The 16,291-nt window shown below is 49.2% G+C and overlaps 1 protein-coding gene across 5 annotated transcripts in view; it reads left to right on the forward strand.

The window, feature by feature from the left end:
* PRR5L (proline rich 5 like) overlaps nucleotides 1-13,508 on the forward strand; it is a 168,042-nt gene extending 154,534 nt beyond the window's left edge. For all 5 annotated transcript variants that reach the window (XM_035262376.3, XM_035262377.3, XM_035262375.3 and 2 more), the window contains one exon: nucleotides 10,604-13,508. In XM_035262376.3, the coding sequence (XP_035118267.1) occupies nucleotides 10,604-10,998 (395 nt within the window). In that variant the 3' untranslated portion in view covers nucleotides 10,999-13,508. The remainder of the gene's footprint in view (nucleotides 1-10,603) is intronic.
* The last annotated feature ends 2,783 nt before the right edge of the window (nucleotides 13,509-16,291 follow it).

Consider the following 16,291-nt stretch of genomic DNA (forward strand, 5'->3'; position numbering starts at 1 on the left):
AGCATGTAGTAGACACTCAAAAACTGTTATGTGGTGGCAGCCGCAGTGCTTCAGGACCAGGGGAGCTGGCTCCCACATTCAGATGCAGAGGCGGAAACGGGTTACTCACATTGGGAACCTGATGCCCCCTCTTCTCACTTTAATGGAGTTGTAGTAGTTGAGCTTCAAAGAAAGGAGAGTCCTCCAGTGAGGTTTCTGCCCCTTCCTGGGCCTCTCTACCACTGCAAAAGCCAGCGCCAGCTGGCAGTTTTCACCACCCTGCTTGTGTTTCTCTGGAGACACCAGCTTAACCACAGCCACCACAGATCGGAGGGTGCTGGCCCCAGCCTGCTGCCTACTGGTTCTTCTCCCTCCTCTCTCCTCCCTCCCTTCCTCACTTATTCCTCCCAGGAGCTGGAATGAGCCAGTTTCAATGACACTGAAGGAAAACAGTCTCCCACAGCCCCACTCTGAGCTAGGCGCCATGTTGCTGCCATCTCCCTGGAGCCCACCTTCCTGCTGGCTCAGCTCACCAAGTGTGGGGGATGTGGGTCTCCAGGGAGCTGTCAGGACATCAGCAGGTTAGCTAGACCATGGCAGGAATGCCACCATTGTTTGGGCCTAATGCCAGTGTAGAGGAAGAAAAACAGTTTTTCTTCAAACCCTTCTAAGCTGTTAGTTGGAACAGACTCCTACAACACATTAGCAGGAGAAAAACCAACAGAAGCTTATTAATATTGTGTGTTTCATACATACATGGGACACACCTGGGGAGTCAGTAGTACTTAAATATGTGGCTTTGAATTCCAGCTCATATAGCCTCTTCAACAACAAAAAGTACATTTCTAGAGAAGTGGCAAGGCAAAGAAAAACAATTTTGAGTCTTCAGGGGTGGCAGCTTGTGGCAAGGGAAACAGATGGTAGATAAGGGCCGGTTAGTGAGGCTTGTTCTCATAGGTTCCTCTGGAGCCACTGCCGGTGGATAAGGGTCTAAAGTTGTCTTCAGTGGTTAAGCTTTGCTCCCCCAGTAGAAGTGGGATGGGATACCCTTTGTCTTTATATATCTATAGCCTGCCTTTAAGCAAATAGAGGGAGGCCAGAGAGCTTCCTGTATCTGCTTCTTAACTGCCTTCAGTTCATACATCCTTATACCTAAGAGGCGTATTTGATGGTGGCATATTCTGGTGTCTTATCCTAAGAACAAGAGTCAGTTTGGAAGTTTGTTCAGTGAGGACTCACTCTAAGAGAGGATAGCTTTAGCTTTCCAACTAAAATAAGAATAATGCACACTTCGTCAAATTATAAAGCCAGAGACCCGAGGTTTTACTCTTGTGCCTCAGACAGTCCCTGCCTCTGGAGAGTGGTCGCAGTAGGGGAAGGGAGGGACGTGACCCTCTTTGGTTAATTTTTAATTATCATTTCAGCAAATGTGTACTAAGACCCTGTCCTAGTACCTTGGGAGTGCTATAGATATATCCATAAATGAAGCCAACCCATTCCTGCCCTGCAGCCCACACAGCTGAGGGAAGAAGTCACAAACAAGGCAATGTCTTATCAGTGTACACACATTCTGAGGGGGAAAGTACAGGGGCCATGGGGCCCAGTGCAGGGGGACTTCACCTTGACTAAGGAATCAGCGAAGACTACCTGGAGGAAGTGATGATGTCTGTGATGGGACCTGGAGGATGAGGATGAGTTAGCTGAGTAAACAGAGAGGAATGACTATCCCCGGGCCAGGGAGCGGACCTTGGGAGGATTTGGAGGACAGGAGGTGAGCAAGAGGAAGGAGCATTAGAGGAACTGAAAGGGCTTCAGAGTGGGAAGGAAGTTGATGGCAAGGGAAGCTACTGGACACAGACCATGTCCTGGGCGTGGCACTGGGTGGGCTGGATGCTGGGCCACCGAGCAGACACTGCTCTTCCCAGGTTTACAGACGAAGCAAGTGAGGATGAAGGTCACATAGAGCCAGGATCCAAAAACCCCAGGGTGTGGATGGATACTCGATCAGCTTCCCCACATGTTCTGCGTCACCCCTGCCCCCACTGAGCACTGCCAACTTTTAGGAGGTGACTTTATCAAGGGACAGCCCAGGAGGTGTTCCCTACCCTAAGAGGGATTCAAAGCCAGACATTCCATCCCATGTCTCTGGATACCAAAGAGCTAAAGTGGTCACAGCAGTGCCCATCCTGATGGAGGACACTGCTTTCCAGCTAAAGAGAGGACTCTCAGGGCCTCAGTCTGCCCTTTAGTAAAATGTTTATTTTACCTGTGGGAGGAGAGTGTTGAGATGACTGGCTGAAGTGAAAACTAAGGAGTTGAGCTGGGGGTGAAAAACCCCTTTACCTATGGGAGGGCTTTGCCACGGCTCACCTGGACCCGAGGATGGGTAGGTGTGGTCACAGGCACCCATGCTCTCAGAAGTCACTGGATTACTGACCAGGGTCTCACGTGTAACTCATTCCATCCTTCAAGGTACTGTTGTGCCTTCAGTCTCCAGGTCACCTGCAGGGTAGGTGACCAAAGCCAGAGAAACAGTTTATCCCTAAGGTTCTGTGCTGCACCCACATGACCACACACGTTTGACTAAGTGAGGATTCTTGGGAGGGCTCCCTTCTCACCAGCCAGGCCGTACCCTGGGTATGCAGAGATCAGAGGCCCATGATGGGAGTGCCAGAACGTGCCCCCCTCTCCAAAGCAGCCACTTTTCTGCAATGGTGGGAGTTGGCGAGGGAGGAGGAAGAGGATAGTGACATTTTTTAAAAAAGGCAGACTCCCCAGAGGCTGGCGCTTGCCCCACCTTTCAAGTCCCTGAAGTCTCCAGGCTGTCTCCCGAGCACACCCTTAGCAGCACGCTCGACTTCTCCCACACAAAGGCCCTGGCCTCCCACCGGCCTCCGTCCATTGTGTCTCTAGGGGAGGGCCCTGCTCCTTCAGGACACTGTAACTTCTCTGCGTGACAAGCGGGCATTCACGGCTTTCAGGTGCCAGCCTGGAGAGGGACGCCCACCGCGGGCTTGGTGTGCCGAAGTCACAATGGCCGTATTATGGCGGTTGCTCCGGTGGGGCCTGGCCAGGGAGCCTGGGAGATCAAAGGCCTGGGAACCAAGTCTCCAACAACAAAGGGCCCAAGGACAGCCTTATCCAGGCTCTGCATCTCTGGGGGTTTGAAAGGAGCTGCTGTGGCTGGCTCCGGTGCAGGGAATGAATGCCAGTGCTCAGCAGGGGTCCTGGTGAGTGAGGAGGGAATAAAGACTCCGCTTGGCCCCACCCCGTGTGAAAGGGAAGAGGAGGCAGAGGTGGCCTGGAGATGCCGGGTGAAATGGCAGGACCCTGCCCTTTTCCTGCTAAAAGGGCACCACTGCAAGGGAAGGGCTGGTTTTAGGGCCCCAGGGGGTAGCTACAGGGTAATCAGTTTCTTAGTGGGAGATTCCCTTCCTGGGTGACAGGGCCCTGCCTTCCTGGGAGCACAGAAGAAAAAGGTTGGGGAGAACAAGAAGCAAGAGTGTGGGTCACTGTCTGCCAGCCCCAGGCCTGGCATTCAGTTTTAAGGCCTCCCAAGGGGTCCAGAAGGCCTGACCTCCCAGTGGGGACACAGCTGACGCACTTGTCTGAGGCTTGGCTCTGGAGTCGGGCGGGTGCTTAGAAGGAAATGCTGTCTGCCTGGGGGACTCGACACAGCCGTGTGGTCCCTGTGGTCCTGGCTCTGCCCACACCCAATCTTGGGAATGAAAACATTCCACCCAGAAAGCAGAAGGAAGAGCTGTAGCCTGTCCTGTGAGTCATCAGCAGGGAGAGAAAGGCCTTGGAAACCTGGGGCTCTGCTGTGTGGCCTGGAGCAAGTTACTTAACTTCTGAGCCACAGAGGGCCGAGCGCAGAGGCCCTGTCCTTCCGATCAGGGACAGCAGGAGGAAGAAGCTGCCCTGTCTTGGGGCAGGGCCACGTAGAGGCTGCCTGCTACGTTATGGACCCCAGCTATAGGCGGCCTGGCCCTTGTGGAATAACTCCCTGGGGACGTTGTGTGTACTACCCACATTCCTCCCCTGGATCCCAAATGACATCCTGGGCCTTGCCTTGCTGTATCGCCATGTCCTATTTCTCAGCCTCTCCCTTACACTGAGCTCATTGAGAGGAGGGATTTTATATCCCCGGATCTGGCCCAGACCTCTCCTGTGAATGAATGAGTGGTTCAGTCTGTAAGTCATGCCTAGAGAAGCACAGCCCATCTGAAATAGCCTTTCTTTGTGACTTCCTCCTCTTAATTTCCAGGTGCTGTCGTCTGTACCTCTGACCTGACATTTGCCGCACTGACCTGGTCTAACAGTTATTTGTGTGTGGGTCATGAGCAGGGCCTGTGCTGTCAGCTCTGGGTTTGAGTCCTGGTTTCATCACTAACTGTGGCTATAATTATTCTACATCTCAGCTTCAGGTTCCTCTGCAAAGTGGTTAGAAACCATCAATAGAGCACCTCCTTTTTGGTATAGTGCCTAGCATATCATAGATGCTCAGTAAATAGGTGCTCCTAAAGCCCCCTGCCCCAGCACATGCGCACACATGCATGGAGGTACACAAGTGTGCTGGGCTCAAGCCCCTGTTGGAGGCCCCACGTCAGACTTATGTTCCTTTTCCTCTCTGCAGCTAGTGCAGCATTTTGCATGTACAGGTAGTAGTGTTTATTTTTTGTTTTGTTTTCCTGAGACAGTCTTGCTCCGTCACCCAAGCTGGAGTGCAGCAGTGCAATCTTGGCTCACTGCAGCCCCTACCTCCAGGGTTCAAGCAATTCTCCTGCCTCAGCCTCCTGAGCAGCTTGGATTATAGGCACCTGCCACCATGCCCAGCTAATTTTTTTTGTATTTTTAGTGGAGACAGGGTTTCACCCTGTTAGCCAGGCTGGTCTTGAACTCCTGACCTTGTGATCTGCCTGCCTTAGCCTCCCAAAGTGCTGGGATTACAGGCATGAGCCACTGCACCCAGCCAGTAGTGTTTATTGAAGGTGGGGACAGGTGGTGTTGGGGTCTCCTCCTCCAAGGCAGCCCCGACTCTGGCTACAGCCCTTGGCCCATGAGCAGCCAGAGTGGCTTCCCTTGTCCGTTTGCTGCCTGGGCCCTCCAAGGACCACTGGAGACACCTTTCCCTGAATCATCCCAGTGAGTTGGGACCTGCGGCAATCATCAGACAAATTCTCAACTTCCTCCAAAGATGCTGCACGTGTCTGCCATGCAAGTTGATTTCTTGTTCCCTCAATTTATCCTCTGTCCTCTCTGGTCCCAGCCTTTCCTCCAAGTTTCAGCCATGTTGTAAAATCTAACGTTAATACTGTATCTTTCCAGATACCCCTTCCCCAAAGAGAGGAGTCCCCCATATTCCTATAAAACATTATCAGACTCTTTAGCAACAGTAGAAATGATACTGCTACTGTTTGCCTCTCCGACCCTACCCTCTACACAAACCCTTCCTGGCAGGCAGGTACCCAGTCTCAGGAGCACAGACATCGGCACACAGCAAATGCTCACACCAGAGGTCTTGTGCAGTCTCCTGCTAGGCTAGTTGTAGGGTTCAGGTCCCAAGATGGTTTTCCCAACAGCAATCTAAAGTGTGTAGTTTTAGCAGCAGTGAGAGAGAAATAAATCGTTTTCAAGGGCATTTTTTTTTTAAGGACAGTTTTTCAATGGGATCCTTGCTGCTTTGAACTCTTCTGGTGCTTCTGTTTTATAGTTATTGATTTTTGGAGATCATAAAAGTAATACAGGGTTATTATAAGAATGTGGGAACATTATAGCAATGTGGGGACATTATAGAAATGTGTAAGTTAGAGAGTATGAGCATCCGTGCTTCAGAAAGAACTGCTGCCGGTGCCTGGTGTAGATTCCTTCCTTTTGGTTGCTCCTTGGGGTTTGTCTCCTGTCTCCAAAGAAGGGGGGCCAGTTCCGGCCTCTTGTCTAGCATCTGCTGCTATTACCTGACTTCAGAGAGTGGGCTGGAAGTGTCTTCTGAGGGCAGCAGCAGTGCCCTGAGACACAGCAGTGTGTAGCGGGGAAAGTCTGGGCACTGCTGTCTAAAACCTAAGAGAACTGGGGCTGAGCCTCAGTCTTCCTCATCTGTGTGGTGGGCTACTGAGAACAACTCTGTTTTGAATGGAGATTGGGACTAAAAGGCAAGATCATGGATGGAAACACACTCTATACTCTAAATTCTATGTATTATCCTTTGATTCTGAAAAAGTGTTATTGTTGCCACCAGCTATGTCCCTTGGGCTTTTGAGCCAGTAGACTTGGAGATTTAGTCCAAAGGGTTAGAATGCCATTCTCTTCATTATTTATACACCCATCACAGTCCGATGACAGGAACTGCTGTGAGCTTTGCAGATGGATGTGGGCAGGTCTTGCTGTGATCTCATTCTGGGAGCATGAGCTCTGGAAGTGGCTAACACACGTGTCTAGGGCTCTCCAGTTCCACCGGAAGAGCCAAGAGTAAACTAAAGCAGCATGGGCCACGTGTCCCCACGGCCAGTCTGTGAACAGCATGGTTTGCTTTCCCCTTGGAAAGCGGGGTGTTCCCCATCCTATCCCGAGTGTGGTGGGAATACTGATACCATCGGCCCCACTCCGTTTCTCCCCATTGCCTTGTCCTGCTGGCAGAGGGAACACACTTCTCTTGGGTCTTCAGGGTATGAGAGATATGGGCACTGTGGAAGGCAGGGACAAGTGAAATGGGGTGTGTGATTGGGAAGTTGGGGAGAGGTGTGCTCTGGCAGAAAGAGAGGCTGAAAAGAAGAGGAGGCCTGGAACAGAATCCATCCATCCCACAGCCTCCTGAAGCTGTGTTTCTCCCATGGCCATGCCTTCAAATTCACTCTCTCCCAGGCCAGACCGGCTGCAGGGCTGGACTATCCCACGCCTCTGCCTCTCTCAGGTCCAGAGCCACCCAGCTCGTGACATGATACTGGGCCTAGGTGGCAGAGGAGGCAGCACTGCCTCTAAAGGAGCATGGGTTGGGGGACTTCCCTGGGATCAAGGGCCCAGCCTTGTCATGGTGCTTACTCTGTTCCAAACTGCAGGTTTCTGCCCTGGCACAGCCCATGTGAAGGTGGGAGAGGAGAGGCTTTGGGAGTTGGGGTGTTGCTGTCAGATTTGCTTCCTCCCTTGGGACTCTGCTCCCTAGGCTTTGGTTACCTGAGTGTTTTGGTTCTTCTCCTGCCCCTCTGACCCACCCTTTCCTTCTGGAAAGGCAATGGGGCTCACCTGGGTTTTGGAAGTTGCCATCTGTGCTCCAGCCCCAGCTTTGCCTCTTCTTTGCAATGTTGAACAAGTTATTCATTTATTTGGAGACAGAGTCTCACTCTGTCACCCAGGCTGTAGTGCAAAGGCACGACCTCCGCTCACTGCAACCTCCACCTCCCAGGTTCAAGCGATTCTTCTGCCTCAGCCTCCTGAGTAGCTGGGATTACAGGCATACGCCACCATGCCTGGCTAATTTTTGTTATTTTTAGTAGAGATGGGGTTTCACCATCTTGGCCAGGCTGATCTCGAACTCTTGACCTTGTGATCCACGCACCTTAAGCTCTCTTTGCTTTAATTTCCCCATCTGTAAAGTGGCAGTGGTGATAATAGTAACCACCTCATTGTGTTGAGAGGATTTAATTAGTTCATAGCTACATGATGCTCAGATCAGCACCCAACGCGCTTAAGTGCTATCCTGTGTGCTAGTTGTTAATACTTTCAGCCCCTCTCATTTTAGCCATCCAGCACAAATGCACACACGAGAATAATTTAGTCCTTTACCCCCTCTTCATTTTCAGAGGTCACCTTCACTCTGAGGGCCCCAGCCATTACCAGGTTCCAGAGGACTCTGATATTCATGTCCTAAGATGTTTTCTTCTTGTCATGATGCCCACATAGGGAGTGAACATATCATTTAAAGACATATCAATAAAAAGATAATGAAATTTTAAAAATCATTGGGTAACAGCTTTACCCAGGGATGATAACTAGATATTTTGATGTATGCCTTTCCCAGTTTTTATATGTAGGTGTGGTGGATGAATATGACACCCAGTATAACCCCAGTTTGGCTTAAAAAGGGACAAAATGCATATAATACTGTTGCTTATATTCTACTTTTGTCACCAAATATTATAAACATTTCTTACAATCCTTAAATGTTATTTGAAAATGACTAAATTTCTGTCTTTAGATAGAAACTTGTTTTCCCAGCTCAAAACTGCAAAACTGCATGTCTGTCTGCCCAAAGATGTTGTCCCTTCAGCATCTCAGACACAATGGGGCTGGGGCCCAGCGCTGGGTCTCACGATCTGCCTCCTCCCCATCCCTTGCCCCTCCCTCAAGTCTGCCATTCCATCCACAGCTCCTTCTCCTCCTTCCCGCCCGCTCCCAGGATCTCTTAGGATCTCTTAGTTTCGGGGTATTTTTGTTGTTTTTGTTGTTGTTTTGAGCTGGAATCTTGCTCTGTTGTTGCATGGGCTGGAGTGCAACAACAACCTCAGCTCACTACAACCTCCACCTCCTGGGTTCAAGTGATTCTCCTGCCTCAGCTTCCCAAGTAGCTGGGATTACAGGCACCTGCCACTTCACCTGGCTAATTTTTGTATTTTTAGTAAAGACAGGGTTTCACCATGTTAGGCTGCTCTCGATCTCCTGACCTCAGATGATCTGCCTACTTCAGCCTCCCAAAGTTCTGGGATTACAGGTGTGAGCCACTGTGCCACCACATTGCAGGGTTCTCTGGTATCAGTGTCTATGGTGTCTTCAGCAGTCATCTTCCTCACCTGACCCTCATCACAACTCTACTTCCGTTCCTGATCACCTCTCACTCTGACTCTGAGATTAGCATTACTTTTTTTCACATGCAATGCATATTTATTATAGAACAGAACACCTGAGTCTTCTTCCTAGCTTTCCTCACTGCTGGCCTCGCTGACTCCAACCTGTTCTGCCACACTTCTGCCTGAGGAAGCTTCCTGAGCACAGCCCATCCTGCCCTATGACCTGTGATGTTAACTCCCTCCCCCAAGCTCTGCTCTGATCTGTCTGATGTACCACAGGTGCTTCCATCTGCCATTCCAGGGCCCTCCCGTGCCAGCCTATCCTGCCTGCCTGGGCACCTCTTCACTGTCTCCTGGACTCTGTTCCAGCCAGGATGTGACCTGATGGTGCACCTATCTCAGCAGCTCTGTCACCCCTTCCCCACTTCTGGGAGTTCTGCCATCCTAAAGGCACCTCTCCAGGGTACATCCTCCTGGCAAGTTTCCTATCTCCAGATGGGCATGCTTTTTCCAGCCCTCAGAGCCCCTTTGCTTGGTTCCTCCTTCCCTTCGGCTACTTCACTCACCCTAATTGTCCATGGGCCTTGCATGAGCAGCTAGAAGAGCAAGGCTCTGGAGTGAGACAGACCTTGTTTGAGTCCCAGCTTAAACTACCTTCTATCTATATGACTGTGGGTTAGCTGTTCCCTCTCCGATACTCAGTTTTCTCATCTGTAAAGTGGAAGCTAGTACTATGCCATGACTTAGCTTCAGTTTTTGGGAGAATTCAAAAGATAACATGTCAAGGTTTAGCACAGTTTCTGGAACGTGATGAGAATTCAAAAGCAGCAGTTTAGGCCAGGCATTGTGGCTCACCCCTGTAATCCCAGCACTTTGGGAGGCTGAGGTGGGTGGATCACCCAAGGTTGGGAGTTTAGGACCACCTGGCTAACATGGTGAAACCTCAACTCTAGAAAAAAACACAAAAATTAGCTAGGCATGGTGGTGGGTGTCTGTAGTCCCAGCTACTCAGGAGGCAGACGGGGAAGAATCACCTGAACCTGAGAAGAGGAGGTTTAGCAGTGAGCTGAGATTGCGCCATTGCACTCCAGCCTGGGTAACAAGAGCAAAACTCTGTCTCAAGCCAAAAAGCAGCAGTATTATCATTAGTGTCCAGCCCTCCTGTGTCTGCCTCCCTGGGGCAATCCACAGAACCTGGCCTGTTCTTTGATGATGCTAATGGCTGTTTGAGTCCAGGAGAACTGACTTGAGCAGAACATAAATCTGAGACTTCCACCCGGCAGGAGATGAGGGCCATGGGTAGTCCCAGTTCTGTATAATTTGCAAGATAGTCCTGCTGCCTTGGCTATGACAATGGAGGTAACTCCCCAGTTATCTCTTCCTCTGGATTTCAGCTTATGAAGGCTCTTTTATGTTACCCGTTGGCATGGCAGAGGCTACTCCTACAGGAAGTCAGGGTTGCTTCTTTTGAAAGCTGGCCACCCCATGCCCAAGTCCTCAGAAAACATTGAAAGGGAATTTAGGGCAAATCCAGTGAAGCTCAGGCAGCAGCTGAGAAACACAGGAGATTCTTTTGACCCTTATCTATCAAGGAAAGTCTTTTGGTGACCACCTAATATGTGGGGTGGGGTTGGTTAGGGGCAGAATCTGGCACAGACAGGTAAAGTTGCAGAAGAAACATTTAGATATCACCAAGCTTGTCCCTTGCATTGTAGCTGGGCTGCGCCTAAGAGCTGCTCCTAAAGGTTGAGCCACCACCTTGCTCTTTTCCCCCGGCTGGATTAGGGGCTTTTGAGCACCAATATCCCCTCTTTAATAACAGTCTGCTGATTTTTCTCTTGCAGCCAGGCGGCACTCCAGGGTCCGGCCCAAGGTGACTGTCCTGAACTATGCCTCCCCGGTAACTGCAGTCAGCCGGCCACTGAATGAGATGGCCTTGACCCCACTGACAGAGCAGGAGGGGGAAGCCTACCTGGAGAAGTGTGGCAGCGTGCGGCGGCACACGGTGGCCAATGCCCACTCAGACATCCAGCTGCTGGCCATGGCCACCATGATGCACTCAGGCCTGGGGGAGGATGCCAGCAGTGAGGACAAATGCCTGCTCCTGCCACCCAGCTTCCCCTCACCTCACCGGCAGTGCTCCAGTGAGCCCAGCATTACCGACAGCCCTGACGGACTGGAGGAGGGGGCCGGGGGCAGCCAGGAGGGCTCAGAGCTGAACTGTGCTTCCCTCAGCTGAGTTGCCACCCGAGGCCTTTCCACCTCTTGTTTTGCAATCAGGATGAGGACACCTCCATCTTCATGGATTACCGAGGGGCTCTTGCTTTATGCGATGCTGCCTTATTTCTTTTAGGATACATTCCTGGTCAAAATGCCCTCAGGGGACACCATTGTTGTCAGCCTCTTTATTTTGGTGATTGTGAACACTTCTTTGTGGTCAATTGAAAGTGACTGACTGTCTAATGGTCACTTTCTGACTCCAACCTTGCCAGCCTGACTCAGATCCTCATCTCTAGGCCTTTCCCTGGAAAAGACTGGACTGCCTAATGCTCCCAGTGGCATATCCAGTGTCCTGTCATTTCTGGAGCAGGAGGTTGTCGAGACCACACATACAACAACCAAGGATGTGTTGGCCTTTGGAGTTCCCCTTTAGGTTCCTTGTGATGAGGAGATTTATGGATGAAAAATGAGTAGAGAGGAAATTCCTTTCCCCCATTTTGTGTAGAGTGAAAATAGCCTGCAGCCCTTACCTAGCGTGGTCTGGGAATGTGCCTTCCTTATTTTAGTTTCAGAATTGCTGGGAAATAGTTACCCCTCTGGTGGGTGAGGATCTATCCTCACCTACAACCTGATCCTATGTGCTGCTTGCACAGAGGCCTTTGGCTTTTGACCAAGGAAGGCTGCGAGGCTGAAGCTGCCCTGTCTTTCATTGAGCCTCAGCATTTCCCTCTCAGGCTTCCTCTCAAGCTCAAGAAACTCACCCCCAGATAAGTAGCTGGTACCTCTTGTCTCTCTCATTTCAGAAACAGACTTTCTCACCATGCTTTCCTATGGTGGGTGTGAGGGGCCAACTGATGCCAACCAACTAGCCTGTACCTGGATTTGACTTGAATTTTTAAAATGTGTATCGTTTCAAAAAAAAAGTTTGCAAATTTTGCACGTAGGATCTTGCACTGTTCATTTCCAATGGGGTGAGTCTTCACACTAAAAAAGCAAGCAGAGCTCCTGGGAAAGGAGACTGGAAGTGGTTCAGGATAAGGATCCATGGGAGGCAGGTTTCTTATGTCACAGAGCTCTGGAAGCAGCTGGACTTGATTCTGCAATGGCTTGTGAAAATTTATAAATTTCATGGTTTTTAGGAAAAGCTGCATTGGGATGGGGAGACCCAGTTTGCCTCATGGGCAGAGGATTTTTCCAGGAAGCATGGAAAATGGAATGGATTTTCCCAGGAAGCATGGAGAGGGGATATGTGGGCAGGACCTTTTGGAGGGATGGGATGTTTATTCCCTGTGGTCAAAGAAAGGCCTGGAATTTCTGGCACGTGAAGCACTTGGGGGAAGCAGGCCCTGGCACTGTGCTGCATCCTTCCACTGCTCCCTCCCGCTCTGGGAGTTTTTATCCACCTTGCATCCCTATCCTCCTCTTTGTAGTTGTCCATCTTACTGATAACAGCTCCAGGAAAAAAGACAAGGCTCCCCCTCTGAACTTGCCTGCTGGTGTTTATAAAATCTCAAAGAGATGAGCTACCTTGGCTTCCAATATGGCAAGAGGGTGCTGGGAGGAGGTGAAGATCAGTCTAAGCTGCCACAGTGATGAGAACTTCTAAGCTTACCTAACTCTTGATGGCATTTCCCTTCTGGGTGAAGATTTGAAATATGATTAGAATTGTGCTCTTCGAATTTAGAACTTGGAATTTAGATATTTTAAGAGTTATTTAATTTTCATCCTATGAGCAATGGGAGAGAAATGTCCAAAGGCAATCTGCTGATCTGCTAAGAATTTCAAACAAAAAATAATCTCTATGTATGTGTTGGATAAAGTCTACAAATTGGCTAACATGCATTAGCAAATGGAACATCAGTAGGTAGCAACATGATGATTTATGTAACTGATGGCTTCTGTCCTGATTAGTACACTTAACATTTGAGACTAGTATTTATTGATCCGGCAAAGTAATTAATCATGCTTGGGTTTATAAGGTTAATCATAGGTGTGTGTGTGTGTGTGTGTTTGTATAAATGCCTTTTCAGTTTATAAGGTTAATCATAGGTGTGTGTGCGTGTGTGTGTGTGTGTGTGTGTGTGTATAAATGCCTTTTCCATGTCTTAAATGTCCCTGATCAGGAGTCATCAATTAAATATATAAGCTCTTAAAATGAGAATGGGACTATCAGTATAGACCCAGTGTACTTAATTGCTGATGATGGTTAGCCAGTTTACAACTTTATCATTGATACACACATTTGACATCTGTGCAGTAAATAGACTGTACCTATACAAATTTTATTGATGTTTATGGGCATGTTAGCTATCAGAGAGCTACTGGAAGAGTGACAGCCAAAGTGTTTTTAACCACTTTTTCTTTCCTAGATTCATTTTCATTATTTATGCTAGGATTTTCCTATGGTTGGCGTTTAATGACAGGAAGCAATCGTGACTCTTAACTCCGAGTGAGCTCATAGAAACCTTTCATGTGGTCTGTTTCCAAAATGGATTCAATAAACATTTTGTCCATGTTACCCTATTCTCATGCTGGTTGTCCCAAGGGTGTCTTGATTGAATTTGCAAGTATAGCAGTCAAATTAGATCTTGGTGCATCCTTCCCTCCAACTCCCTGCCCCCACTTCTGCCTCCTCATCTCTTTTCCTGTTGCCTCCACTCCAGAGTCAGACAGAAGCCTTAGCTCAGTCAATCTCCCCTGGGTTTTGTTTGCACTCCTGAACTGGACTGGAAACTTATTTTCTGGAGAAACAGATTGTGGAGCTTAGAAAATACAGACAAAAGTCTGAGAAGCCAACACTTTTTCTAAAACCAGCTTGGCCTTTCTTCTCAGAGTATTTGACCTAGAGGGAACACTTACCATATTTACTCACGGATGATCTCATATATTCTCCTACAATTCTGTTTCGCAGAGGAAATTTGTAAGATTTTACTCTGCATAAATACTTCTAGGAGGCCTATAGCAGCAGTAGTCTGAGATCTCTAAAGGCTTAATAAGAGTCATTGAAGAGGCTGACTGATTAGCAATCCTGTAGGGTGTAAAAGGAGTGTATGTTTTGGTTGAGACTTTGCAGGTTATAACTATGGTAAATAACCACTGATCATTCTGCCTCAATAGGTTTCATGTCATTAGTGTGCCCATTGACATAGCAGTGCACCAGCATATTCATTTTCCCACCCATCCATGCACTGAACATTTGTGGAGCTTCCATTGTGTGTAGGCACTTTTCTTGGCCCTAGGGATATGGTAAGGACAAATAATCAAGGTGCCTGCCATCATGGAGCTTACAATCTAGTGGGGAAGGCTGGAAATCAGGGCAACACAAACATTGTGACTACCACACAACCCTGGATGAAATGGCAAAATGCCAGTGACTGAAGAATGAAGAAAGGACGACTGTGGACAGAATGGCCAAAGGAGGTCTGTCTTCATGTCGACTGAACCAAGACCTGAGTGACAAGGAGCCATCCTTATGATCTGCTTTGTTTCTGGTCACTGCCATACCTATCACAGACTTAGCAGCTCAAAACACCACCTTTATTATTATAGTTCGTGGGTTGGAAGTCTGACAAGGGTCTCACTGGGCTGAAATCAAGGTGGTGTCAGGGCTGCATTCCTTGCTGGAAGCTTTAAGAGATAATCTGTTTCCTTACCTCTGCCAGCTTCTAGAGGCTGCCCACATTCCTTGGCTTATGACCTTCCTCCATCTTCAAAGCCAGCAGTGAATGGTGAGTTGAATCCCTTTAACATGGCATCTCTCCAAACTATATTCTGCCTCCCTAGGACCCTTGTCGATTACGTTGAGTGCATCCAGGTAATCCAGAATTATCTCCCATCTCAAGGTCTTTAATCACACCTGCAGAGTTCCTTTTGCCTTGTAGGATACAATACAGGTACTGTGGATTACGATGTGGACATCCTGGATGGGGTAGGAGGAGTTATTATTCTGCCCCACAGAATAATGATTACCACATAATCCTTAGTTTTTGCTGCTTCTACTGATTACTCTTTGTGGGTGGCAAGCTCCCGAAAGACCAGCTTAGCTGCTCTGGAAACTCCTTGTCCTGACCAGTGGAATCTTATAGGAAGAGTAGGAAAGCAAGATGGACAAAAAGTGTCCACCCCAGAGGCTGACCCTGTCTTCACGTGAAGGAGCAGGGGTAAGTTGGCTGAAGCTCTTCTGAAAATCCTTAAATGTCCTTGAGCCCCTCCGCTGGCCAGAGATGCACTGGTGTCCTCTCTGGCATGCTTGCTATCATCTCCATTCCTTCTCGGCTGTACTGGAGATTTCTGTGGGTACTGTCCTGCTGCCTCCTCTGCTGACATCTCTCTCCCAGCAGGAGAAAGGCCTGCCATGGGGTGTACTGGGGAGCCTGGGAAGATGAAACTGCAGCATATAAGTGCTGGTCTCGGTGTCCGGGGGGACTCAGTGACATGGCCTGGAGATCTTATGGCCTGACCTCCACCCACCATGGCCTAGATTCCCACAGAGACCATGATTCCATAGTCCCAGGCTCCAATCTCTAATTGCCCCATTGCCTTCTGTTGGGCCCTTACCATCTCCAGTCTGGTCTTGCACAACTTGGTACTACCTGTATTTGTGTAGACTCCATCTCTCCCTTATAGACATTCCCATTTGATCTAAGATGCAACCCGTGCTTAAAACTTTTCCTTGGCTTTCAATAAAATCCATACATGTGAACTTGACTTCAGGATCCTTCACAATCTGGCCCCACCTACCTTCCCAGCCTCATTGGCTGCGCTTTGACTCCCCGGAGTTGGAGCCAACAGCTTCACCAGGACTGTTCATTGTGCCAGGAACTGTTCATTGTGCCTTCCATCTCCATACCTCCTGCCATGCTCCCACTGTTCCCTCTCCCTGGGGGCTCTCCCCAACACTTCTCCAGACAGAAGGAGCCACTTCAACCTCTGCACTTTTTCAGGGGCTTAATCCAGGAAGGCAAGACTGTGTAGGATTTCTATCTGCAGGCCTAGGGCTTCACAATACAGAGAAGTTTCTAAGTCATGTTCATTGAACAAATGAATGGGATGGCATAATTCTGATCTCCACCCTGTCCCTCCCAGGTATGTGCAGTAAGGACACTCTCTCCTTTTTCTCCAGGTAGGGATCTTCCACACATGGCTCTCTCCAAGCATGTTCCAACTGAGGCTGTGTGGCCAGGTGACCCAGTGAACACAGGTGGAACTCTGAGCCTTTCTTGCAAATCCTCCCCTTTGCTCCAGCCAGTGTCTGCCACCTCCCTCCAGAGAGTTAACCCTATTCACAGGGATGATGTTTTGCTCCAGAGCCA

The sequence above is a fragment of the Callithrix jacchus genome, chromosome 10 (assembly GCF_049354715.1).
Source record: "Callithrix jacchus isolate 240 chromosome 10, calJac240_pri, whole genome shotgun sequence".
In the NCBI taxonomy this organism is placed as follows: Eukaryota; Metazoa; Chordata; class Mammalia; order Primates; family Cebidae; genus Callithrix; species Callithrix jacchus.